Raw genomic sequence first — 24,567 nt, forward strand, 5'->3', positions numbered from 1 at the left:
GATTGGGAGCACATTACCTACTCTCTTGGGCCTCAGTTTCTCCCGTAAAAGGGAGATATAGTTGACCCTTGAACAACATGAGGATAAGGTGTTTTGACTACCAGCACAGTCAAAAATCCACATATATCATAATTTACAGCTCTGCACATAGGCAGATTCCAAACCACCAGTTGGCCCTTAAAGAAAAATTGGGTTTGAGGCCCTGGCCAGTTGGCTCAGTGATAGAGCGTCAGCCTGGCGTGTGGAAGTCCCAGATCCAGTTCCTTGTCAGGGCACACAGGAGAAGCAACCGTCTACTTCTTTACCCCTCCCTCTCCCTCATTTTTTCCTCTCTCTCTCCTTTTCCTTCAGCCATGGCTGAAATGGTTTGAGCAAGTTGGCTCCAGGCACTGAGGATGGCACCATGGCCTTGCCTCAGGTGCTGAAATAGCTCAGTTGCTGAACAGCTGAGCAGCGACCCCAGATAGGCAGAACATTAGCCGCAGACAGGGGTTGCCAGGTAGATTCCTGTCGGGGCACATGCAGGAATCTGTCTCTCTGCCCCCCTGCCTTTCACTTAAAAAAAAAATTGAGTTTGAACTCTGGCCATAATAGAGAAAATTCTCTTAAAGGGGGACCCTTGCAGTTCACACCCAGGTTGCTCAAGGGCCATCTGTCAACATCATCTCTACCTTTGAAAGCTGTACTAAGAACTATGGAAAGTAATTTAAATAATGTATTCAACAAATATTTGTTGAGCACCTACTATGTGCCAGGCACTGGGGCTGCAGCAGTGAAGAAGACAGAATGTGCCTGCTCTCACGGAGCTTACAATTGACAGGGTCCAGGAAGGATTAACATGTTTCTCAAGACGTAGTATTGGTAAAGCACCAATCATAATGCCTGGCTGTGCTTAATGTGAACCAGCCGACATCTCAGAAAACAGAATGTTTTCTTATTATTATGATGACAGATGGGTAGAGCTTCCACTGGCAGATGAATTTAGAAATTGGTGTGGCTGTTTTTAATGTGGGAGGGAGAATCACTTGGGCTATTGTTATGTGCATGTCAACTGAACAATTTATACATTGATAGTAGTCAATGATTATCATCATTTGTATGCCTAGGAAATTCTGATTACTATAAAGGGGTCCGGGTACTGTGTTTATTCTGATGATTAAATAGTAGGCACGGGGGAAGAATATTACTCTTCTGACATTTGGTAGCTTTGACCCAGGCTTTTCTCTACAGGGCCCCTGTGTTATGTCATGCGTCTGGAGGTAAATACAAGATCAAAAAAGCAATACTTGAAGAAAAGTATTAATTTGTAGCAAATATAGTACTGGGCAGTTTTCTTTTAAAAAAATGAGAATGATTTAAATCCGAGGAGGATCACTGTTCAGCTTTGACTGAGCCATCTGATAGGATCAGCACTATTGTCTCCGTAGACTAGATACTGGAAGATCATACAGGTGGGTTTGAGGGCATGCCAGCTCCGGCCCCTGCACACTAGAAGAACTTAAAAATTGATGGTAATCACCTGGGAGTCAGCAGGACACATCACCACAGAGCCATCACGATGGTATATTAATTATAGAAAGGAAAGGCCCATGTGGAAAAGAGGCAAACTCTAGTGGCCCGGTCCCTGGAGAAACACCGCTTTGAGGAACTCCCCACAAACCTTTCAGCCAATGACAGTCCATTAAACCTACCGACTCAGTTATAGGGTTCCCTTTGGCAAAAGCAGACATTTGAAAAAAATATATTTTATTGATTGACTTTTAGAGAAAGAAGAGAGAGAGAGAAAGGAGGAGGAGCCAGCAGCATCAAGTCGTAGTTGCTTCTCGTATGTGCCTTGACCAGGCAAGCCTGGGGTTTCAAACTGGCGACCACCGTGTCCCAAGTTGACGTTTCATCCACCGTGCTGCTACTGGTCAGGCAAAAGGAGTCATTCTTAAAAGATAGCATGAATAACCTGTCCTTATTCATTAAAAACAAACCTTTTCTTTTTCCTGCTGCTGGAAAAAACTTTGTGTAATTTATAGTCTTAAAGAGGTAAAGACGATCCCACAGTTAAACCTACACCCATCAAGGCACAGGGCTTACTGACCAAGCAAGTCTAGCCAGGGCCTCAGGGACAGCGACCTTGGTTTTTGCAGGTTCCCAGACACCCCAGAAGTTTCTTCAGTGTGCCCTTGGCTGTACCACCAGCACTGTGACTCATTCTCCTACCTGGAAATGACATCTGGTCAGACGAGATGCAATCCATCTCCTCTCTCCTCCTTAAATTACTTACTATTTTCAAAAGAATGGAAACAAAGCAAGCTCTTGGAGTTTCCCTGAAAACTTGGCATTGACTGCAACTAGTGTCTTCTTTGTGTTTTTTTTTTAGGTGTCTTTGTGTCCTAGTCAATAATCCCCAGCAGTTGTATGCTCTTTTTGAGGTGTTCTCAATGAAAGAATAATGGGTTTATAGCAATCCACCAGAGGAAAGGGTTTTGCTCAACTGGTAGATAGCTTTTAAAAATAGCTCTTGAATTTTGCAAATGGAATGCCATGTGTGAGCTCCGGGACAACATGTGTGCTACATGTCGCAAAACCCGTCACAAGTGTTCCCTAATTAAACTGCCAGTATCTGACAGGTGGCAGGCTCCTTGGTGGCTTGTAGGAAGAGGGAGCCCCTGTGCGTTCCCCACCAGCTTGGAACTGCGTCTTTGTTTTCGGGGTTGTGCTGCCGCAAGAGAGGATGAGTCTTCATTGGATTGCAGTTGAAATAGTTAGATGACCTAAGATCTTCCCTGGGACATGGGTAAGTATTAAGCGAGGTTTATTACCATCCATAGCAACTTCAGATTTTTGCCAGACAAGACCAATGAGTCCTAGCAGGGTCAGAAATGTGCAAGAGAGGCCGACACTTGGATATACACCCCTCCCTGTGGGGTAGCCTTGTGTTTGGGATTGATTGGAGAGGCTCAGTTCTTCAGTAGGAAGTTCAAGTCTGGGCAGGCAACAGAAATAGGATTGATTGCTCAAGACAGAGAAGTGGGGTGAGGGCGGCAACTTGAAAATGAGACATTTGGATGTCTCTCCTTTGTTAGGTCTGTAAGCAGGTGGAAGGGACTCAGTCACTAGATTGACCTTGGATTCGGTAGTAGCCCTGTCCCAGGAGAAGACCAGGGTTATTATTGTGCAGTTGTCAGAACAAAGCCTTAGAAGGGAGAAAATGATGAAACAAAACACTTGAGTACAGGCTAAGGAGTTGGAAAGGAGGACAGGGACTCCTGAAGCTAGAGGGAGCTTAGTGGTCAGTGCAGATGCACTCACCAGAAGGGCCAGAAGGTGTTAGCATAACAACTAAGAATATGCACCCCGGAAACAAATAGACTCTATACCTTCTCGCACGGGGTCTTGGCAAGATACTAAATCTCTGTGCCTCAGCCTTCTTGTTGGTAAAATGGAAATAGTCAAATTCCCTACCTCATAAGGTTTTTGAGATCAGATGACGTAAGATATGTCAAGGGCCTCGAATGGTATATGTGGCAGTAAATGACACTTGATAAATGTTGGCAATGAAGGCAGCCAGGGAAGTGAAGATGATGATGGGGATAATCATGTTGATGATGATTATATTGATGATGATAATTAGAAAGTACTGCGGAAGTGCTTGCTCCTCAAGACAGAATTGACCCCGGGCCGTGTACTCAGTTTATAGGTGGCATCCGATGCCTGCCTGCAGGTGGAGAAGTGGGGTGCAGGGTGAGATCCGGCCTTGGTGTTCGTGGGGTATACTGACCAGTTTGTCGCTGCTCTTGCTATAGTTATTTGATAACATGTTGGTGTGGTTACTGAGTCAGTTCATCAGTTCAATTTTTAAAATGTGTGTCATTTATTTATTTATTCATTTATTAATGTTTATTGATTTTAGAGAGAGGAAGAGAGAAAGAGACAGGGAGATAGGAACATTGATCAGTTCCTGTATTTGCCTTGACCAGGGGTGGAATTGGCATCTTCTGTGCTTTGGGAAGATGCTCTAACCAATGGGAGCTATCTGGCCAGGGCTAAATGTGTACCATTAAAATGTAATACTTAAGAGAGGATTTTTAAGAAAATATTTTGCTTTTATGTATTCCTAACAACCACTCTGTTCAGTTTTCTCCCTGGTTGCCTACTAAGGACAAACAAGGACAAATGGCAGTCTGTGTGGTCCTTAACCAAACTCTTGATAGGTGTGATAGATGAGCTTAATATACTTCTGTCCTTCCTTGAACATATTTCTGTCATTGTTTCCTTTACTGCTTAACACACTGTCTGTCTCATGCTTTATGGATTAAATTATATAATCTCAACCCTGGGATTGAAAATATGATAGAACTTTTAATTTAATTGATAAAATGTTTAGTGACTTTTCTATTATGCACAAGCCACTAGGATTTGATTTTTGTGCCATAATCTCTCTATTATCTACTACATTTCATTAATTTATTCAAATATTTATTATTTAAATACTTAATCTCTACCAGGCACTTTACTAGGACTTGGGATGTTAATGGTGAGTACTTTTTTCCTAGAAACCTATAGTGAAGTCTTCATAGACAAATACAAACACTGAGAGTATGGTGTGGTTACGTGCTACCGTGGGACACCCGACAGTCTTAGGGGTCAGAGAAGGCCCATGCAAAAGATATTTTTAATTTTCCTCAAGTTCCATGGGAAGTATTCACAAACACTTCCAACTCCACACCTTGACTTTTAAAGCCCTCTGCAGTTTTGGAGTGAAACCAAGTCTTACCTCTTCGTTCGGTCATTCTCACTGGGTCCCCCCCCCCCGCATCAAAACATTTCTGGTGAAATGTGGGGCATGTGCGCACTGCTCTCTTATGGCAAAGAACCGAAGAGTCCCCTCATCTCACAGGCCATTTTTCTCTTTGGTGAAATTAGCATTCTTGTGAGTGAAGGTCATGTGACTGGTGATTAAAATTTGGAATATTCAAAGGAACTCCTCAGAGCAACTTGCAGAATGTGTAACAAAGGTGAGCACTCTGATCCTTTGGTTCTCTTTATGCTGCATTTTACAGGCTAAACGAAAAATTCTCAAGCGTTCCTGCTTTGAATTTGCATACGTTGTTTTAGAGCTAGACGAGGAAGACATAGGTGGCTGAGCGGAACAACCCTATCACTACAGGCATTAAATTTAAAAATAAAAATTTTAAAAACAGATCTGAATGTATCACGCCAGATTTTTTGCTTGATTGCTTCTCGAAGTCACAGTCATATCTCTAGGTTCAGGCTCAGGTTCGATCTTTTGAGGGATATCTAGTGTTCAGGGACACAGCTAGCGCTCCTGTCTGTTTTCCCAGGCACGTTGGTGCTCCTGTTTGGACACACTGCTTTTATCTGCCCTGCGACAGGTGCTAGGAGGGGCCAGCGGTCTGTTGTCTGCCCTTGGTCGGTTCGGATGTTTCCTGTGTGCACTCTCCTGAGCTTTCTGTTTGTTCCCTTTTCCTGGCGGGGGAAGGGAATGGTGTCTACCAGGGGGAAATTGGCTGTTTATGTGCATGCAGATTTTCTGTGCATATATAATGTACATAGTCTTATATAAAATAACCAATTTCTAATTAACACCCTGGAGATGTTTATGTGATGGCATAGTTAAGAGATGACAAGAAAATACTCCTAATTCGTTCCTTCGGTGCGATAGGAAAAGAAGATTTGACAGGACAGTTTAAGAGAAAGAGAGAGGAAAGCAACATTTCTGTGAAGAAAGGTATAAATTATTGATGTTCAGAATTTAGTAATATAATGCAATTTAAAAAATTAGGTACTAGGATGTGTGTATGTGCTGAATAATGTATCTTTAACTGACAAATGTTCCACAAAGATATATTTGCAGAAAAGAACTTGGTTACTGTGCAAGATTAAAAATAAAATTAACATGGATAGGTCTTCCTTGCCTTGAATAGAGTCTGTTCCATTGTGGTATGGAAGCTTGAAAGTGTGCTATGTCTCTGTGTACATTTTGAAACAAATCTGACTCTAGGTCTATAGAAGGAATAACATTAGGAAAAATACATTTCAAATAGAAACAATCTTGCTTTGCTTTCTGATTGTAATAGCAGTACATGCCCATTGTAGAAAAATAAAATAGACAAACCTAAAATTCAAAACAATTATGCTTAAGCCCCTACCCTGACTCCCACGTCAGATATAACTATGTATAAACACTTACTGCCTCCTAGGCTTTTGTCCGCACATCTATTTGTTCATCAAATGTTGAAGATCTACTAAGTGGCAGGCACTCTGCTGGGTTCTGGGGACACACCAGTGAACAAAGCAGACACAAGGTCCTGCCCCAGTAGAGTGTACATTCTGTATATGTAGACCCATATGCCCAAGCACACATTGGGAGCAAGCTGTGTGCACAGTGTGTTTACTTATATTCCTAACCTTCTATAAATATGGAACACTTCCCCCTTATTAATATTCTTTAGTGTTGTGACTTAATAATTATATACGTTTTACCTTATGACTGTACTATATTTATGTATTCCCCTACTTGAGCTATTTAGGTGTTTTCCAATCTTTGTTATTATAAAAATAAGTAACCATGAATATCTTTAAATATATATCTTCACCTTTCTAACTTATCTTCTGAGGGTAGTTTATTGGATGTGAGCTTAGCAGGTTGAAAAGTAAGACCATTTTAAAGACTCCAGAAGCACTGTTAAATTACACCTGGGAACATTATACAGATTGCACTTCCATTGGCAACATATCTCTATTCCTTTCAAAATTTCATACTTCCCAGTATTGAATATTATTAGGAAAAAGAAAACATTTCCAGTTTGATGAAAAGTAATCCGATAGTGTTTTAAATTGTATTTGAGTGTTTCTAAGAACACAATACTTTTATGTCTTCATTTCTGAGATTTACCTCTTAAAGACAATGCCCATTTTTCTATCTAAAGTAGTGTTTTTCTTGTTTATTTGTCAGCACTCTTTATATATTGAGCCACTTAGTCCATTATTATATTTGTGGTAACTTTTCCCCTAGGTAGAAAATATTTATATTTCCCAACTTTTCCACCAACCAAATCATAAGAAGGGACTTAAAGAGGCTCTCATGTTGGTATGGATGAAAAGTTAGATTTTAAACCAGAATCTCCCTCCCTCACTACAGCATCAATGATCAGTTTTTGTGACTGCTATACCTGCAAATGGTATTGCCCAAGAAACGCACCAATTCTACAGACAGGGCTGCCTTCAGTGCCTTTTGTGCCTGAGCTGCCAGAGCTGTGCAGGGACAAGTAGGCATGTGAACACGGGAGTGAACTCAGTACTGGTTGAAAGGTACTCCACCTTGCCTCCTCCCTGTACTAATCATAGTGCACAGGACTTTTGAGTACTGGCTCTATGTACCACAGTGTTATAGATAACACCTTCGGGTTGTAGAAGGGAAAAGTTGGGCCTCATGGTTATGGATGAATGAACGATGAACGAGATCCTGACAAACAGCTGCTGTTCTGAACAGGGAGGTAGATTTATGTTTAAACCAGAGTAAACTGTGCCACCAGGTAGTAATTTTGAACAATGAAGTGCGTTTGCTACTGTAACTGTTAAAGAAACAGATAAATCACCGTAATTTCAACATGGCACTTTAGCCATTCAGTAAATGGGTATTTTAAATTTCGTTTGCTTTTGAACCGAGTTCAATAATTTATAGAGTAGTCATTTAAAGATTAATGCTCAGAAGGGAGGAAAACCATTGCACAAGAACAGAAACATATTATTTATGTATATTACATCGGGCTTAGTCTGCCGTCATTTCCCTTATAAACCTGAGTGTTCCAGCATTTGTAATACAGCAATAAAAAAGTTTGCCTTAAGCTAAAATTTGGCATTTGTCTCAGTTTTCTGAGATCCCAATTTTTATTTTATTCTTATTTTTCTTTTTAAAATACTATGGCATCTGACATGTATTTTTAAATGCTTTATATCATTAAGTAACATTGTTAATTCAAAAGTTTATTTTAGTTTTTTACTTGTATTTTAGTAGTTATTTTAGACTGATGGTTTCAGTACGCCATCGATACTGAAGCTTTTAAAGATGATTCCAAAGGTTTGAAAGACAGTTTGGATATGTGATTCAGAGGGTGGAAAGGAAGAGGGTTCAATGTCAGGATAGCACCCTTTGATTGTGCGGCTCCAAAAACAGTAATAATGTACTGAATCACGACAAAATGTGAGCCAGTCTGTAGAGGACTCATTCAAGTTTAGCATCTCCAGTTTGGCCAGGCTACATCATTTTGTAAAACCCATAGTACTCAATCTGCTTACCTAATCAGTTCAGATGTTATTTATATGATAATATGGAAGCTTTTGAGATTTTTATAGTCTCAGTTATCTGTTTCTCTTACTTGACCGTGAGCTCCTGAAGGTCAGTGACTATTTGATAATCCCAGAACTCCACATGTCAATTAAGTATAGAGTTCATATTTAAGAAATATATTTGGCTGAACAAATGAAGGTTATCCATCCTAAAATGTTTGAGCCATTGGGTTAGAACTTTGACATTAGTATAAAATATGAAAGGTAAATTATTCCACACAATGTTCTTACCTGATTTCCTGTAATAGAGTCACAGTAGTCAGACAGAGGTTGGAACCATTTCCTGAAAGAACCCCCATCCCAGGCAGCAGACGGCCTGCGGTCATCCTCAAATCCTCCAGTGATAAGGATTCCATATATTGTAAATAGTTTATTCTGTTTTGGACACCTGCATTTTCCTTCCTTCCTTCCTTCCTTCCTTCCTTCCTTCCTTCCTTCCTTCCTTCCTTCCTTCCTTCCTTCCTTCCTTCCTCCCCTCCTCCCCTTCCCCTTCCCCTTCCCCTTCCCCTTCCCCTTCCCCTTCCCCTTCCCCTTCCCCTTCCCCTTCCCCTTCCCCTTCCCCTTCCCCTTCCCCTTCCCTTCTTCCCATCTTTCTTGTTACTTTAAACTCCTTAGTCTTGACTACCTCCTTCTAGAGCACTTGAAGACCAGGCCAGAATTCAAGTGTGGTTTAGGATATATTAATCCCCTCAATCTCCAGACCACTGAATCCCAGTGGAGGCAACTCTGAGCAGTAGTTCTTTATCTCCCCGCCCCAGGGTGGGGTGAGTGGGGGGGGAGCAACAGTTATCAAAGTGTGGTTCCCAGCCAGCATCATCAGCATCAGCATCACCTAGGAACTTGATAGAAAAGCAAATTAGCAGGGCCACCCCGCTGGACTGAATCTGGGACCTAGCACTCTTGTGTTGAATAAACCCTGAGGGTGATTACAGTGTACTAAGTTTGAGAACCCTGTTGTGGGGTTTATGGGAGTGCTGTCCGGGGTGGGATCTTAGAGCAGGATTCCTCTGGGCCGTGAGCTCAGGGCAGCAAGCCACACACCTCTGCTGTGCAGCATGGTCAGGAGGCCTGGCACTTGCTGGAAGAGTTTGGTTTAGGGTTCAGGCATGGGGTCCAAGGTGCAGTGGTCTGGCGTGGTGTTGGTGGTGGGGCACAGGGGCACTCTGGGGCAGTGTGGCCGAGCCAGCTCAGGATGGACATCGGATGCTCAAGTCCGCACAGTAGAACTTTATCAATATATTCTGATATCTATTGCAATAATATGAAAAATTTCAACTGGATTGGAAATTTGTTACATTTCATTAGAAATTTCAATAAAGTGCTGTTAGATCCTCGAAGTATAAATCAGTCATACATATTTCAATGGTTACAAAAATGGCTATTGGTCAAATAAGTTTGTAAATTGATACATATGTTTGCTCACTTATAGTTTGCATTGGATGTGCGGGACACAGGCTGTAAGCAGGCCGGGTTGTTATAGCCTAAGGCTTAGTTTTAAGACTAAGCTTTTCCCCACACCCTTGACTGATTGCATGATGTGGGGTGGTGCACTCTTATGAGGAATCCCATTATGCCTCAGAGAAGTGACTTTGTATCAGAGACTTCCTTATTTGTATACTGCATTAAAGGTTTTGATTTCTATACTATAAAGTGGGGCATACCAGGAGCTTGATCTCTCTTGGTTCCTGAGATTAGCATTAGAGAGGAGAGCAGAGAAAGGTCACGTGGAGGAGGCCAGGAGAAGCAGCCAAGATGGTGGAGTGCTGAGGGAGAAGATAGTTTGTGTAGAGAGAGGAGATGGGGAACAGAGGTAAATAAGTCTGGTGAGCTAGAAACCTTTGATTCTAGGAAACTTGGATTAAGTCAGTAGCACTTGTGAGCACTGAATTGAGTGGGTTTTGGAGCCCAGTGTGTGTTTTTACTTGCCTGCCGTGTGCAAACGAGGATTAAAGATGATGGCCACCAGTTCTTGGCTCCATTGTTTCATTACCATCTGTTCAAATCTAATGCGAACCTGCATGGCCAGGCGGCTCTGATGGTGGCTGTGGCTACTGGCTTTACAATGGCCAACACAGCTTTTATCAGTTAGTGTGAGTAGAATTCCTTGTTAGTAAAGACGGATAAGAGCTTTGAGCTCGTCATTAAAATTCTTGATCTAGAGTGGCTTGTACTCATTTCAAGCCTATAACCTGATATTTTTAAAGGTTATTTTGAAGTAAATAAGCTTAAGATTCTTTTAAAATATTTAAAAAATAATTTACTTGGAAGTTTTATAACAATTCCCTTATTTAGAATGTTCACTAACACCCAGATTTTATGTGCTTTATAATTCTATGTTATTTAAAAAGGTACTAAATGTTTTTCCCTTAAACCCTCCTCCATGTCCCCAGTGTGCAGGGTGCCGTCGGTGGCCGCGAGCATCATGGGAAATGGTTATTGGCGGCTTTGCTCTGCTGTCTGCAAGCCTTTCACATGTTTGTATTCTCCTTTCCTCCTCTGTGTAAACAGCCTGGTTCCTCCAATTGATCCTGTTTATGTGATCTTATTCCCAGACACCGTACTAGTGAAGGTTCTCCCAGTTTTCTTTTTCCTCTAGAAACTGTGGCATCCGGAGCAGAGCACAGCTGTCCAGATGGCTTCTGCTTCGTGCCAGGACAGAAGGGCGAGCGATTTAGATGTTAGGTGAAATGATTCCTATGAGTGACCTCAGAAATCACTAGAGTGCAAGCCCCCTGTGGGCGCTGGCTGGGTTTTTCACTGGTTTAACCTTGTTGACGCTGAGTATATGAAATGCACTCAACAGATACTTTTATTTTTTGAAGGTTTTTTCATTGATTTTAGAGAGAGGAGAAAGAGCAAAAGGGGGCGGGGGAGGAGCAGGAAGCATCAACTTCTTGTTTGCTTCCCATATGTGCCTTGACTGGGCAAGCCCAGGGTTTTGAACTGGCGACCTCAGCATTCCAGGTCAACGCTTTATCCACTGCGCCACCACAGGTCAGGTCTCAGTAAATATTTTTTAAATTAAGGGATGATTAGACAAAAGAGAAGATGGGGAGAAACAGAAGGAAAGCAAGAGTTAAGTGGGGTCATTTAGTTGCTTCTGGTCATTTTTGTCTCATGTTAACAATCCCACCCAGCAACCGGCTGTAGTCAGACCCCAGTAGTGAGGCTGGGTGGGCTTGATGGATGGTGACATCATCTAGAGCGGTCGGATGTCATGTCCACTGCTGGGAAATGCTGGGGCCATTTGTATGTTTTTGATGGTAAGCCCAGTCCTGCTAGTACAATGAAAAATGGAATTCTACAACTTGTTAGATTTGTTTTTAAGGATAATTAAAATGCCTTTACTGACACCGTGTCCTTTAAGATTTATATTTATGTGTCATGATACTCTTGTTCCCAGTAAGTGGTGTATTCTTCTACCATGACTCAACTCACTGAAACGAGTCGTTGTCACATCATGGTCTAGGTCTCATTTATTTCTGTTTCTATGCAAGACGTTTGGTACCTGGTATGTTCTCAACATTGTTACAGTTGTAGACTAAGAGATCGAGTACATTGTTTCTTGGGACAATTTAGAAATTGAAGATCGGCCTGACCTGTGGTGGCGCAGTGAATAAAGCGTCGACCAGGAAATGCTGAGGTCGCCGGTTTGAAACCCTGGGCTTGCCTGGTCAAGGCACATATGGGAGTTGATGCTTCCAGCTCCTCCCCCCTTCTCTCTCTCTGTCTCTCTCTCCTTTCTCTCTCTCTCCTCTCTAAAAAAAAAAAAAGAAAGAAAGAAAGAAATTGAAGATCCTACTACCTTGTATGAAATGAGGCATGAGAGCACTAAGCTCATCAACACTCAGATTCAGACCAGCTCTGAATTTAACCAGTTTATCTAACTTACACCGGCCCCCTTGTGTTTTGCCACAGTCATGCCTCATGATTGTGTTCTCAGGAAGAACTCACTCTGCTGTCTCCTCGGACTGAGCTCTGCCCCTGCCCTGAGTCCTCTCATGACTCCAGCCAGTAGGCAGGGGAGTGTGCACTTTAGGGGTGTCCCCTTGGGAGCCCTCTTGGGTTTTATTAATTTTGCTGAGTGTTAAAGTGCCTACAAGGCGAAATGAGTTCTGTGGGAACAGTGCCTCTGCTGTCTCTTCAGTGTGATCCAGTGTCCTCTCTGCCAGAAGCCAGAGGCGAAATTCTCACTCGTAGGAATAGCCCTGTAACGTGGGAATATTTAAATATAAAAGTATAGATAACATCAATCTTTTCTTTTTTTGAGACAGAGGAAGTGAGGGGAGAGAGGAAGAGAGAGAGGGAGAGAGAGAGAGAGAGAGAAGTATCAACTTATTGTTCCACTTTGTTGTGCACCCATTAATTGCCTCTCATAAGTGCCCTGATTGGGGCTCGAACTGGTAACCTCAGGGTCAAGCCAGAGATCCTTAGTGACCTTAGCTCTCCTGGAAGATGCTCTATCTCAGGCATGGACAACATACGGCCCGCGGGCTAGATTTGGCCCGCGTAATGAGTTTATGCGGCCTGTGATTAAATTTTTAATATTCTTCGCTACTTTAAAATCTCAGCTACTCAGAAGTGGAAGCATCTTTGATTATCAGAAATTGAGATATTTAAGAAGATAGTGATACATGGAAAAGAATTACGCATGTGACTAATCTAGGGCTAACTTCCAATCCAATAATTGGTCGAATGGATTCATGATACTTCTTTATTTTTAAAAAAAATTCCATTATAAAGATTTACAACTTTTGTACTCGTCTGTACTCGATATGAACTGTTTGATGTTTAGCAGCGATGTGAAACCCATATTCTTTTAGGCGGAATTTGCCAGTGCGCACCCAAGGTCAAACAGTTTGTTATTTTTGTGGTCAAGTGTGCCGAATCAAGTGGCATTGTAGCATAGACAAAAGCTGCAGTTGATAACTGAAAACATGTCCAGGCTGTTTGTAAAACGAAATAATTGTTTTATTTGCGATATAACCCCTTCAAGCTCATTCTATTACTTAAATGTTGTTTCAATTGATTGCGATACAGTTTGGATATATATACGGTATGTAATTATATTTTTATTAAAATAATATTGTATAAAATTTTTTTCATTCACATTTATTCATAAACAAATTACATAATAAAATTTTATTTACTTAAACGAATCGTTTTTGTATTTAACATTTTTTAATTTTAATATTTCGTCCGGCCCATGAAAAAAGTTTTCTTTCTCATCTGGCCCGGGGGCAAAAACTGTTGGCCATGCCTCTCTATCTACTGCGTCACCAGCTAGGGTGATAACATCAATTTTGTAACTGATCATATTAACTTTAAATGCTAGAAAGCTTAGCCTAAGATATGTGGCCCATCTCTAGTATTGGATCCAATGGTCCACATATGTGAACTAACCTAATTCCTAGAGCAATATTACTGCACAATATCGATTCCCTCCCCTTTGTATCATTTACATTCGTTTTTTAAAAATTAAATTTATTGGGGTGACAATGGTTAATAAGATTATATAAGTTTGAAGTGCACATTTCTATGATATATAACCTCTATTCTGCTTTATGTGCCCAGCACCCAGAGTCAAACCTTATTCTGTCCCCAGACATTTGACCCTCTTTACCCTTTACTACTTATCATCCTCCCTTACCCTCGGTAACCACCAAACTGTCGTCTGTGTTTTTGTTTGTTTTTCTTGTTCATTGATTGCTTTCAGTTTTATATCCCACATATGAGTGAAATCATGTGATTCTTAACTATTCCCGTCTGACTTATTTCACTTAACTTGATATTCTCAAGATCCATCCATGTTGTAGCAAATGGCGTTATTTCATCTTAATGACTGAGTAGTATTCTATTGTCTGCATTAGTTGTTTTTTTTTTTTTTTTACGGAGATAGAGCGAGAGTCAGAGAGAGGGATAGACAGGGGCAGACAGACAGCAACGCAGAGAGATGAGAAACATCAATCATCAGTTTTTCATTGTGGCACTTTAGTTGTTCATTGATTGCTTTCTCGTATGTGCCTTGTCTGTGGGCTACAGTAGACTAACTGACTCCTTGCTCGAGCCAGGAACCTTGGGTCCAAGCTGGTGAGCTTTGTTCAAACCAGATGAACCTGCGCTCAAGCTGGCAACCTCGGGGTCTCGAACCTGGGTCCTCCGCATCCCAGTCCGACGCTCTATCCACTGCGCCACTGCCTGGTCAGGCTGCATTAGTTTTTAAACTGTTTCTTTAACTTTATTATGTAACTCTGAACTTAAGTTTGGTAAGCCACCTGAAATCATTTTTTGAGAACATGATGAGGTCTTAATATATATGAGTGAAAATTTGTAGAACACAGACAAGTGGTAGCAAGAAGATGCAATTATTTTACCCCAAAGCATTCATAGCTAGGTGAGAATTGCCACTTTGGTTACTTATTAATGCTCCTAGATATTTCCTGACCTGTTGTTTATGGATAGCTTTTAATGTTGCAGTTACTGGAATAGCACTCAACTGTGAAAATAATTTTTTTCCCTTGGAACTTTTCTTGGTGTGGTGAGATAAGAGTACTTTTTCATTCATTTTACTCATAAGAAGAAAAAAAAAATTTTTGTGTGTGTGCCTGACCATAAACTTATAGGAGCCAGAAAAATGACTAGCATTTTTTGTTTCACCTGTGAAGGATTTGGGTGCAATGAGACATGAAACGGTGAGTGGGTTGGCATTAGGACGCATAGGGCACTGCCGGTTCTCTCATCAAGGTGATTGGACCCCACCACGCTTTCTTTCGGGTTCTTACAGATCTGTGTCATAGATCTTCTTGAAAATATTTGTTCAATTACTTTTACTTACTAATGTAACTCTGCAACCCAAAAGTAAATCTTAAGTCAAAACATGAAAACACATGTCCCTGTCAGAGAAACAGCAAACAAATATCACAGAAGACTCAGCATTATTGGCAGAGCGACCCAGTTTAAAGAAATCAAACAGATGGCCGTCAAGCACTCCTTGTGCAGAGAGCCCATACAAGTCTTTAGAAAGAATCAGCCTGAAGGGAGGGACCCAGGTCTTGGGCCCTGCTTCTCTTCAGCATCTCCAGTTGGGCCCGGTACCTACTAAACGCTAAGAAGTTTTTGTTGGATTGTGTGTGTTTGTTTGTGGTTACAGTGAATGCCTGTTAAGAGTAGAAGAGTGGCTGTTCATGGGTGTCCTTAACAGATAAACAGTGTGGCTAGTGACTGTTAGGACCAAATTCAGGTGTGTCATTTAAAGCACAAGTGGGCAGGGATGGTTGAACCAGGAGGTGCTTTGGAGTTGGATCTAAAGGATGAGTAGGCTTTGGATGGACAGAAAGAAGAGGTCATTTCAGGTCGCATGAGCAAAAGTGAAACCCAACACAGTGTGCCACCCAGTGGACAGTAGACCCAGGACTCGTTCTCTAAGAAGAGGGTGTATGAGTACGCCAGCTGGTGGGAGGGCTTCTCCTTAAACAATTGTGGACTTTCTGCTGTTGGTATTGTGTTTCCACAGTTTTGGAAATGCTTTGGAACAGAATAGTAATATGAGGACCGGGCAATGTGCTTCTGGAACTGAAATGAGCATCCAGATCATGGGGTGTAGGGAGGGGGGTGTTGGTAAAATGCAGGTTTTGACTTAGGTCTGGGGCGGGGCCCAAGGCTGCCTCTGTCACAAGCCTCAGGAGATTCGACTGCTCATCATGTGTGAGCCACACACGCATGCGTGAGCCTTGCTCTTTGAAGAGCAAGGACACAGCGTTCTATTTCAAGAAGGTTTATTTGACGTAGTGATTGGGTGGTCAGGACACTGCTTTGTCGGAGGGTCTGAGAGTCAAACAGGAACCCAGAGACAGTCAAATGATGCATTTCTCTTCCGTTGCCATTGGAAACACTAAACAAAACAAAACAGGTCTGAGTCTCACTCTGGAGGGAGCAGACTTGGGGCTCAGTGCTCCCACTCCCCTCCACAGCGATGGGCCAGGACCCTGTGAGGGGAAGGACCGCAAAGGAGCTGTTTAGGGAATGGAGTGGGTTGGATGGATGCAGGAAACCTGCATTGAAGGGTGATGGGGAGTGGCAAAACCTCCAAGAAAACGGGGAGGTTTAAACCCTGGTAAAATGAACACACGCCCCATTGATGGGCAGGAGTGGAGATATCAGACTCCACTCTGCGGGGTGCAGACTTTGCTGACTGGGGGAGACCACAACCTTACAACCTTAGAGTCTCCATGTCTAGTGATAGATGCCACATGAGTTTTGAAATCTTTGCCAGCAGCAGTTTTCCCTGGCAATTCAGAGCTTGGTTCCTTCCGTGAATCGGATGCGTCAGGAGTAGCACGAGGTGTTTTACGTGCAGGCTGACTTGCTAGGCATACAGTCCTCCTGCTCTTTCCACCTCCTCCTTCCTGTGCTTGGGGTGGAGGAGGAGAGTTTGGCATGAGGCTGAGCTGGTGGGCGCCTGGTCTTCCTCCCTGCTTTTGCGGCAGGAGAAGGTTTCTCCCTCCTGCTTTTCCAGCTGTGAAGCTCATTTGGCTTTGCGCACTGGCAGCATTGAAGGATGGGGAGGTCTGGGTTGCCACAAGAAGGTGGAGGCAGAGCCAGGGTGGTGAGAAGACCTGGTATTTGTTTTCCAGGACCTTATTCTGCCCCAGTGGGGTTTTTACTCTCATGTATTGCACAGTATTGCACAAGGGTTGGATCACCTTAGAGTGAAAATGCAGTCATTTAGGGTCAGAGTGTTAGTATTATTTATGTTTGACCATGTCCTGTTAGTGTGACCATAGATGTGTGTGCATGTGCAAAAGCAGATTACTTTCTTATTAAAAAAAAATTTTCCCAATGATTTGAGAGTGAGAAAGAAAGAGAGAGAGAAGCATCAATTCCCTGCTCTACTTAGTTATTCCATTTAGTTGTGACTTCATTGATTGCTTCTTGTACATGCCCCAACTGGGGATTGAACTCATGACCTTGGCACACTGGGACGATGTTCTGTTCACCGAGCCACCGGCCAGGGCTAGTTTGGGTTTTGACAAATCACTAATTTCATCTTGAAACACCTGTACTTGTTCTGCTTCTGTTAGCCATAGTAAACATGTAGGGAATTACTGCTTCCAGAGGTTGTCCAAGTTGACAAGAAATGGGTTTGAGGTCTTCCCCCAACCCCTACTGCCAGGAATTTTTTTGTCAACCGATTCCTTTAAAAAAAAAATACATTACTATTGTTTAGTCTCCTTTAGTCAATCAGGAATATGAGATGATTTTTAAACTCATCATGGGCCTTCACTGTTAATCATAAAAGTCATGCATCGGCCGGGACCACATGCTTTAATGAGGATCCTCACGTCAGCACCTACTTAGGAAAACTATCCGTGTGGTGCTCTGTGCTTTGTTTACTAGTATGACTTTTTTTTCTTTTCCAAGTGAGAGGAGAGGAGACAGAGAGACTGGCTCCCGCATGCACCCTGACCGGGATCCACCTGACAACCCCTGTCTGGGGCCAATGCTCTGCCCAACCAAGCTATTTTTAGCCTGAGGCTAGGCTCCATGGAGCCATCCTCAGCGCCCAGGGCCAATGCTCTCGAACCAATTGAGCCATGGCTGCAGGAAGGGGTGGGGGAGAGAAGCAGATGGGCGCTTCTCCTGTGTGCTCTGACCCGAAATCAAACCCAGGACATCACACACTGGGCCGATGCTCTACCATTGAGCCAACCTGCCAGGGCCACTAGTGGTACATTCTAACACTTGTACTCGTGCCATTTTCCTGTTTTACTATATATTTTTTTTTATCACAGGTAACTGGTTTAGTTTTTTTTTTTTCCTGTCAAAAGTGATACAGTTGTTTGTTTTTAAACTATAAAAAGAGAGCACTATACTACATGGCTTTATCTCTAAAATTGTGTGGTTCCGCTGCGTCATTATGACTTATAATGTGTGTATTTCATGTATTAACTGGATGCTGAGAGTTTTTTATTTTTAAACTTTCATCTGGGCTAATCCATTTATACTATAGGAGCCTGGTGATTTTTTAGGGTTATGAGATAACGCCAAGGTAACTTGCCACTTTACTTAAAGACACTTACAACTAGCCCTGTATTTCTAAATGCCCTGAAGATATTTAAAACTTTAAAATCAGATTGGAGCTCTATTGTTGAAAAAGAAACCCAACACAAACGAGTCACTGTAAGTCCTGTGTCCTAGTGAGGGTCTGATCGCACCTAGAGAATTATTTCACCGTTAACTGTCAGTATATTCTTCAGTTAGATGGTGCTTTCTTCTGCTTATAAAATTGTCAGTAGTGTCAATGGGTGATGTTTGGAAAACCGTTCAAGAGGTTAGAGCTCTCATTTAAAAAATACTAGTTTTCCAGAAGATCTGTTTGTCTCCACCATCCCCTCCTACTGTACCCTAGCGTTTCCCAAATTCCCCCATCTCTTGTTACATATCTGTTTGTCTTTCTGGTGTGTGCCACGTTTGGAAGTCTCATTAAACCAGCATCTGTTCTGTTTTAGGAGAAACCCGATGCCAGCCCCACGTCACTTCAGCTGCGGTCCCAGATCGAAGTAAGCACAATGACTTTAAACATCTATTTTTGCTTTTGCCTTTTTTTTTTTCCTTTTTTAAGTGATAGTCTGTCCAAATCAGATGGAACCTGCTGCCCTGCCTATACTGACGCTGTGAATTTTCTCTCCTAGGAGTCGCTTGGTTTCTGCAGTGCCGTGTCAACACCAGAGGTGGAAAGAAAGTAAGTGTCCCTGCCCAGGACCGGACATTCTAAGGCGTCTTTCAGGTCCATGTTGGTGGGTGATTGTGTTGTGTATGTTCCGTAGAGCTTGATGCCAATTTCCTTACATGTGTGTGTATGTGCACATACATAGGGGTGGGCGGTAGTAGTTTTGTACAAGTATCCGCTTTGGTCGTTGGTTCAATTACCAGTTATCGTTGCCTAAAAGATATCCTATTTCATAAGGATACGAAATAGTAACAATAAGAAGAAGAAGGCAAATAATACCAATAGATAATACAATAATTAATAAATAATACAAGAGTGAACTCTGTGTTTTGCATACTCCCAATTGTAAACCTATTTTGGCGCACCCCTGTGTGCAGGTAGGTGTTAAGAGGACGTTTTCAGTTGTACTTCAGTTGATGATGCCTGAGGATTCTGTGAGGGGTTACTGACTTCATGCCGTGTATTGTGAGCGAACCCCACGTCAGCACCGGGAACGGGGTGCGGAGAAAGGGAAGGGAGCGCAGTTCAGTTAACCACAGTGGGTTTTCTTCTTTGACGTTAGTTTTGGATAGACGATGAAAGTCAGAAAGAAGCCAGGTACAAAATTAAAGCACATACCAAAATAAAACAATGATTCAAACACCCTCCTCTGCATTTTGATTTGGTTGGGTGACCTTAAAACAGGAATGAACGCCTGTGACGGAAGACGGCATATGCTCACCAACCTTAAAGGTACATTTTTGCTTCCTTGTCCCAGCTGGGACTCTGTAATTTTTACTTTCTTGAAAGATAATTCTATGTTATATCTTATATTTCCAGGCACCTTGATAAAACAAAAACAAATGTCTTTTTTTTCCCTATAACCTTTCCCTTTTCTACTTTATTCCATTATAATTATGCCAGAATGCTCTATTTATGATCTGCCGAGGTAAAGAAATTTTAAGAAAGTCCACATGTTTAAACAGGCACTGCCTTTGGCACAGAGCCACTTACACCATTTCATGCCAAGAGAGACACAGAAGTGGTTTAGGGATCAAGTATTTCTGGAATGAAAAGCACACGTTGGGCGAGCGTGTGTGCACGCCGGACAGCCAGCTCTGCCTAATCCGGCCACGTGTGTGTGTGTGTGTGTGTGTGTGTGTGTGTGTGTGTATGTATGTGTGTGCGCGCGCGCTGTCGGCCCGTACAGCTTCAAGGACGGAGGGCTGTTGTGCCAAAGCTGCGGTTCTAGTGTAAGAGGCTCAGCAGATCTGGTTCAGGACTGAGGGGCGTTGGGGGTGACGAGCAAAAGAAAACCAAGGCCATTGCCCACTCAACGTCAGAGAGTCCGTGTACAATTAACCTGAATTGCCTTTGTTTTCGTTGCATGTATTCTCCCAGCAACTTGGTAACGTGGAGGCTGAAATAGCCAAGAGATTTGACTTGGCCTTGGTTTTGAAAGGGGTGGTACTGAGATGATGTGGAACTGAGCAAGGGCGGAAATAGAGAGTGAATGGGTCACCGGACCTAGTTTGCTACGTGCATGGTACAATTCGAGCTGAGAGTTCAGGTGCTCCCTCAGAATCTCTGAATCCTTCAGGAAACGCAGAATGCTTGTCTTTCCTCCTGAGAGGAAGTGACTCACCAAATTTGTAGTAATCTTAGGTTGGGCATTTCTTCTTCCCCTTAATTGTGGGGTAGTCATTTTTTCCGTGTTTATATCCTTCACTTAGTGCAATGTGGCATGACTCTTGTGGCCAAGAGGGGGAATGACAGCCTCCTCTGAGGTTAACAGCAACAACAACAACAACAAAATTGAAAACATGCATGCACAAAAGCTGTGGACGACCCCAACCTCTTCATCTCTGAGGCCGCCATATTGTTTCTGTTCTTTTCAATGGTTACCTAAACTTAGGTGTTCCTAAATAAATGGGAAGTTTTAATACGTTTTGTCCTTTATTTTCTTAGTGATCGTTTTAGAAAATTGTGGAATTTTATTTTTAACTTAGAGAACTTTTAAAAATATATTAAACTTACAGAAAAGTTGCAGTTATACAAGGGACTTCCATATAACTTTAAGTTGGACTCACCAGTTTACATACTCTAGCTCTCTCTAATAAAATATCGCTAATTATTATTATTTGAAGGTAACTTGCAGACATCCTGGCGCACACCCCTAATTACTTCAGGGACATTCTCTTACAGAACCACAGTATAATTACCAAATGGAGGAACTTTAATACTGAATTCCCTAATGTACAGTTTATATTCAAGTTTCTTTAAGTGTCCCAGCAATGTTTCTTATAGCACTTTTGTTTTTCAAACCAACACTTTAAGAAAGAATTATTCATTGCATTTACATGTTATGTGTCTTGTCACATTTAATCTGAAAGGATTTCTTGGCTTTTTTATAATGTTGATATTTTCTAAGAGTGTAGACTTAGTTATTTTGTAAAATACCCCTCAATCTGGGTTTCTTTTTTAAGATTCAGGCAATGCAATTTTGATGCTGTTTTCTCCTTTTCCTCCTCAGTGTATTGCTTCCTGATACCAGTTTGGTGATATTAATTTCAATCAATTAAGGTGATATCTGTTGGGTTTCTTCTGAGAAGCTGCAGTTTTTCCCGTTGTAATTGAAAAATATTCTGTAAGAGATGATCTGAGACTATGTCTGTATCTTCCTCCTCATCAAACTTTTGCATAATCGTTTCAGATTTCTGTAATATTTCTTGTCTGAATCAGGTTTTACTGTGACTTGCAGAATGGTGACATGTATTCTTAAATTGATAATTATTTTGGATCAAATCTTCCAAAAGTGTTTGTAAAAATAAAAGGTTGAGGTACCAGTCTGGACACTAGGTCAGATTATAATCGGAGTAGGTTTAATACAGTGTTTACATTGAATTATTTGTATTTGTATACTTGGAAATACAAATACTTTGAAATGCAAAATCCTGCTATTCTTCAGATCAGAATGCTTGCTGGTCGCTTTGGAAGCCCCGGATGGCCTGGCAGGCCAGTTGGCTGTGCCGTTAGTGTCTGCCAACCAAAATGTCCTTCTGAGTCAGCAGTGTTGTTTTATGGGAAGAAGTTTTCTTCTGCATGTTACTTTGAAAGGCAAGAGGTCTCAGTAAACAAAAGGGACACATCCTACCACTACCCGCCTTTAGAAGCAGAGGAGTACGTTGCAATCCACAGGGTGGTAGTTGAGTCATTGGCCCGTGTGGCTCCTGTTTTTTAGACCCACAGTCCCCCCCACCCCACCCCAGTTGTCGCAGGGACCTCGGCACATCTTGCTTCTTCCCTTCTCCCCAAGTTCAAACCTGCTTAAGGAAGGTATCAGGCATTAATTATGATACAAATATCTGATTTTTAAAAAATACAGCCATCTCTCCCAGGGGTATTTAGCATTTAGCAGGCTTAAACTCTTAATTTACAGGAACGTAGGTCTGACTAGAAGAGACTGTGAGACTGTGGAGGTGGTTCTTTTATAGGGGAGACAGGCAGTGAGAGGTCTAACATAACTGACACCACTGCACCTGGATACCCTGCCAAGGAAGGCTGCTAGGGCTCTGTTTGGCCTGGAGATGTGGGTGACCTGCACAGTAGATAAATAGATACATGGATAGGTAGGTAGGTAGGTAGATAAATAATAGAGAGATAGAGAACAGACCCTCCTCCCCACCAGTTCCACAAAGGTCCCATTCATCCTTATTTTCTGAAAATATAATAAAGAAGACCAAGGGTGCTTTCATTTGGACCTATTTACATCAGCTGTTGATGAGACTGCCAACTGTATTACACCAACCTTGGCTTTGTGTCAGCTGGCTGAAAGGTGAAAACATTAGTTTAATTTCTTCTCACCAGCCAGCCTCAAGAATATCTAGAAAGCAAGGCTTTTTTTTTTTTGCTTGGAAATATCTTTATCACTGTATGTATTAGGAACGAGTTTAGCTACAAACAACAGAAAATGTGACAAATAGTGCCATTAACAAAGCCAAAGTTCCTTAGATACGTCCTTATCTCATGGTTCGCTCTATCTTTTTTGGGGTGTGTGTGTGTGTGTGTGTGTGTTTATCCTCCTGTTTTAAAGTGGTTCTGCATCTTCTAGGTGGGAAGGAGGGAGAAACAGAGTAAAAGGGAGAGAGGTAAGAGGACAAAGGCCACAGGTACATTTTGCAGACGCTTTGAGCGAAGCGCTCCCCGCGTCCCACCCTTCTGCCTGCGGCACCCGTGGGTGTGCACTGCCTTTGTCTGCAGGACCCCGTTCTGGGCCCCGGGATACTGCGATGAAGAACTGACAGGCCGCACGCAGGGAGATGGACTAGAAATAAAAAAGTGATGCATTGGGGAAAAATAAAGCAAAGAAAGGGGACTCAGAATTGGGTTACTTGACCACCATAGCCTTAAGGGAGGTTGGAGAGGTGAGTTTTTGGCTGAGCACATTGCTACCCTGAATAAAACGAGCTTGTTAAGGAAGGAGGGAGAAGAGACGATGTGTAGAAACCAGCCGTATTTTCCACAACAGCCTTTTATTTGTCTGAGCATACCTATACAAACAAGGTCGTCTGAATTTTGTCTGAGCATACCTATACAAACAAGGTCGTCTGAACAGTAGCTAGGTGTCCAACAATTTAGCTCTGTGTCAGGATATTTAGGTTCATTACTTCCCAGGAATCCACTGTGGGGGAAGCCCATGGTTTTGTTCTAGGTGTGTTATCTAGATGCAAGTAGTCTTTATGGTGTTGATTCTCAGGGACTGAAAACTGAAAAAGAAAAAGCAAAAAATGTAGATAATGTTCACTGAGTACTTACGGTGGGTTGGGAACTAGTCTAAGAACTTAACAACATCGACTCATTTAATACAACAACCCTGTGAGTTTCAGTATAATATCATTCCCATTTATAAATGCAGAAGCTGAGGCACAGAGAGGTTAATACATTTCCCAAAGCTACACAGCCACTGAGTGGCAGGGCCCAGGTTTGATCCCAGTTGGGAACCCATGCTCCTAACTTATCATTCGGAGTACTTATAATTGTACTGCTTATGCGAACAGAGAGGGTAGAGGCAAATTGAGCTCATTAGCATTCTGTAAATAGCAGCAGTTACAACGAGCACTCCAATGGTTCTCTGGGAAGTTGGAGCCAGTTTTCCTCTCATTCAGATATAAGCTGGGCCTCAGTTATTTATTTATAGAGGTGGAAGGTCTGAAATAAATCTCCCGGCTTCACCTTAGCCAATGTTTATAAGCTCTTTTCTACTAAGTCTTTCACTGGAGTTGACTCCACTGATTTAAGTTTCACTTTTTTTCATTACCTGTGACTACACTTGAACTATTTTATGGTGAAAAAGTCCAAAAATATATATAGCGGGATGGCAGAGGAAGATAAATAAAAGGAGGGAGAGCGGAGAGAGCAGTGCTCGGGAGGAGAGTAAAACGGACGGGGGACGGGTGATGAATGCTCCGTGTGAGCATCCGCTCCGTTCCGGCATC

The 24,567-nt window shown here is 42.2% G+C and overlaps 1 protein-coding gene across 3 annotated transcripts in view; it reads left to right on the forward strand.

The window, feature by feature from the left end:
• Window positions 1–24,567, forward strand: part of SASH1 (SAM and SH3 domain containing 1) — a 333,081-nt gene that overhangs the window by 216,143 nt on the left and 92,371 nt on the right. For all 3 annotated transcript variants that reach the window (XM_066248582.1, XM_066248579.1, XM_066248581.1), the window contains exons 3-4: window positions 18,873–18,923; window positions 19,056–19,105. In XM_066248582.1, the coding sequence (XP_066104679.1) occupies window positions 18,873–18,923; window positions 19,056–19,105 (101 nt within the window). The remainder of the gene's footprint in view (window positions 1–18,872; window positions 18,924–19,055; window positions 19,106–24,567) is intronic.

The sequence above is a fragment of the Saccopteryx bilineata genome, chromosome 12, assembly GCF_036850765.1.
Source record: "Saccopteryx bilineata isolate mSacBil1 chromosome 12, mSacBil1_pri_phased_curated, whole genome shotgun sequence".
In the NCBI taxonomy this organism is placed as follows: Eukaryota; Metazoa; Chordata; class Mammalia; order Chiroptera; family Emballonuridae; genus Saccopteryx; species Saccopteryx bilineata.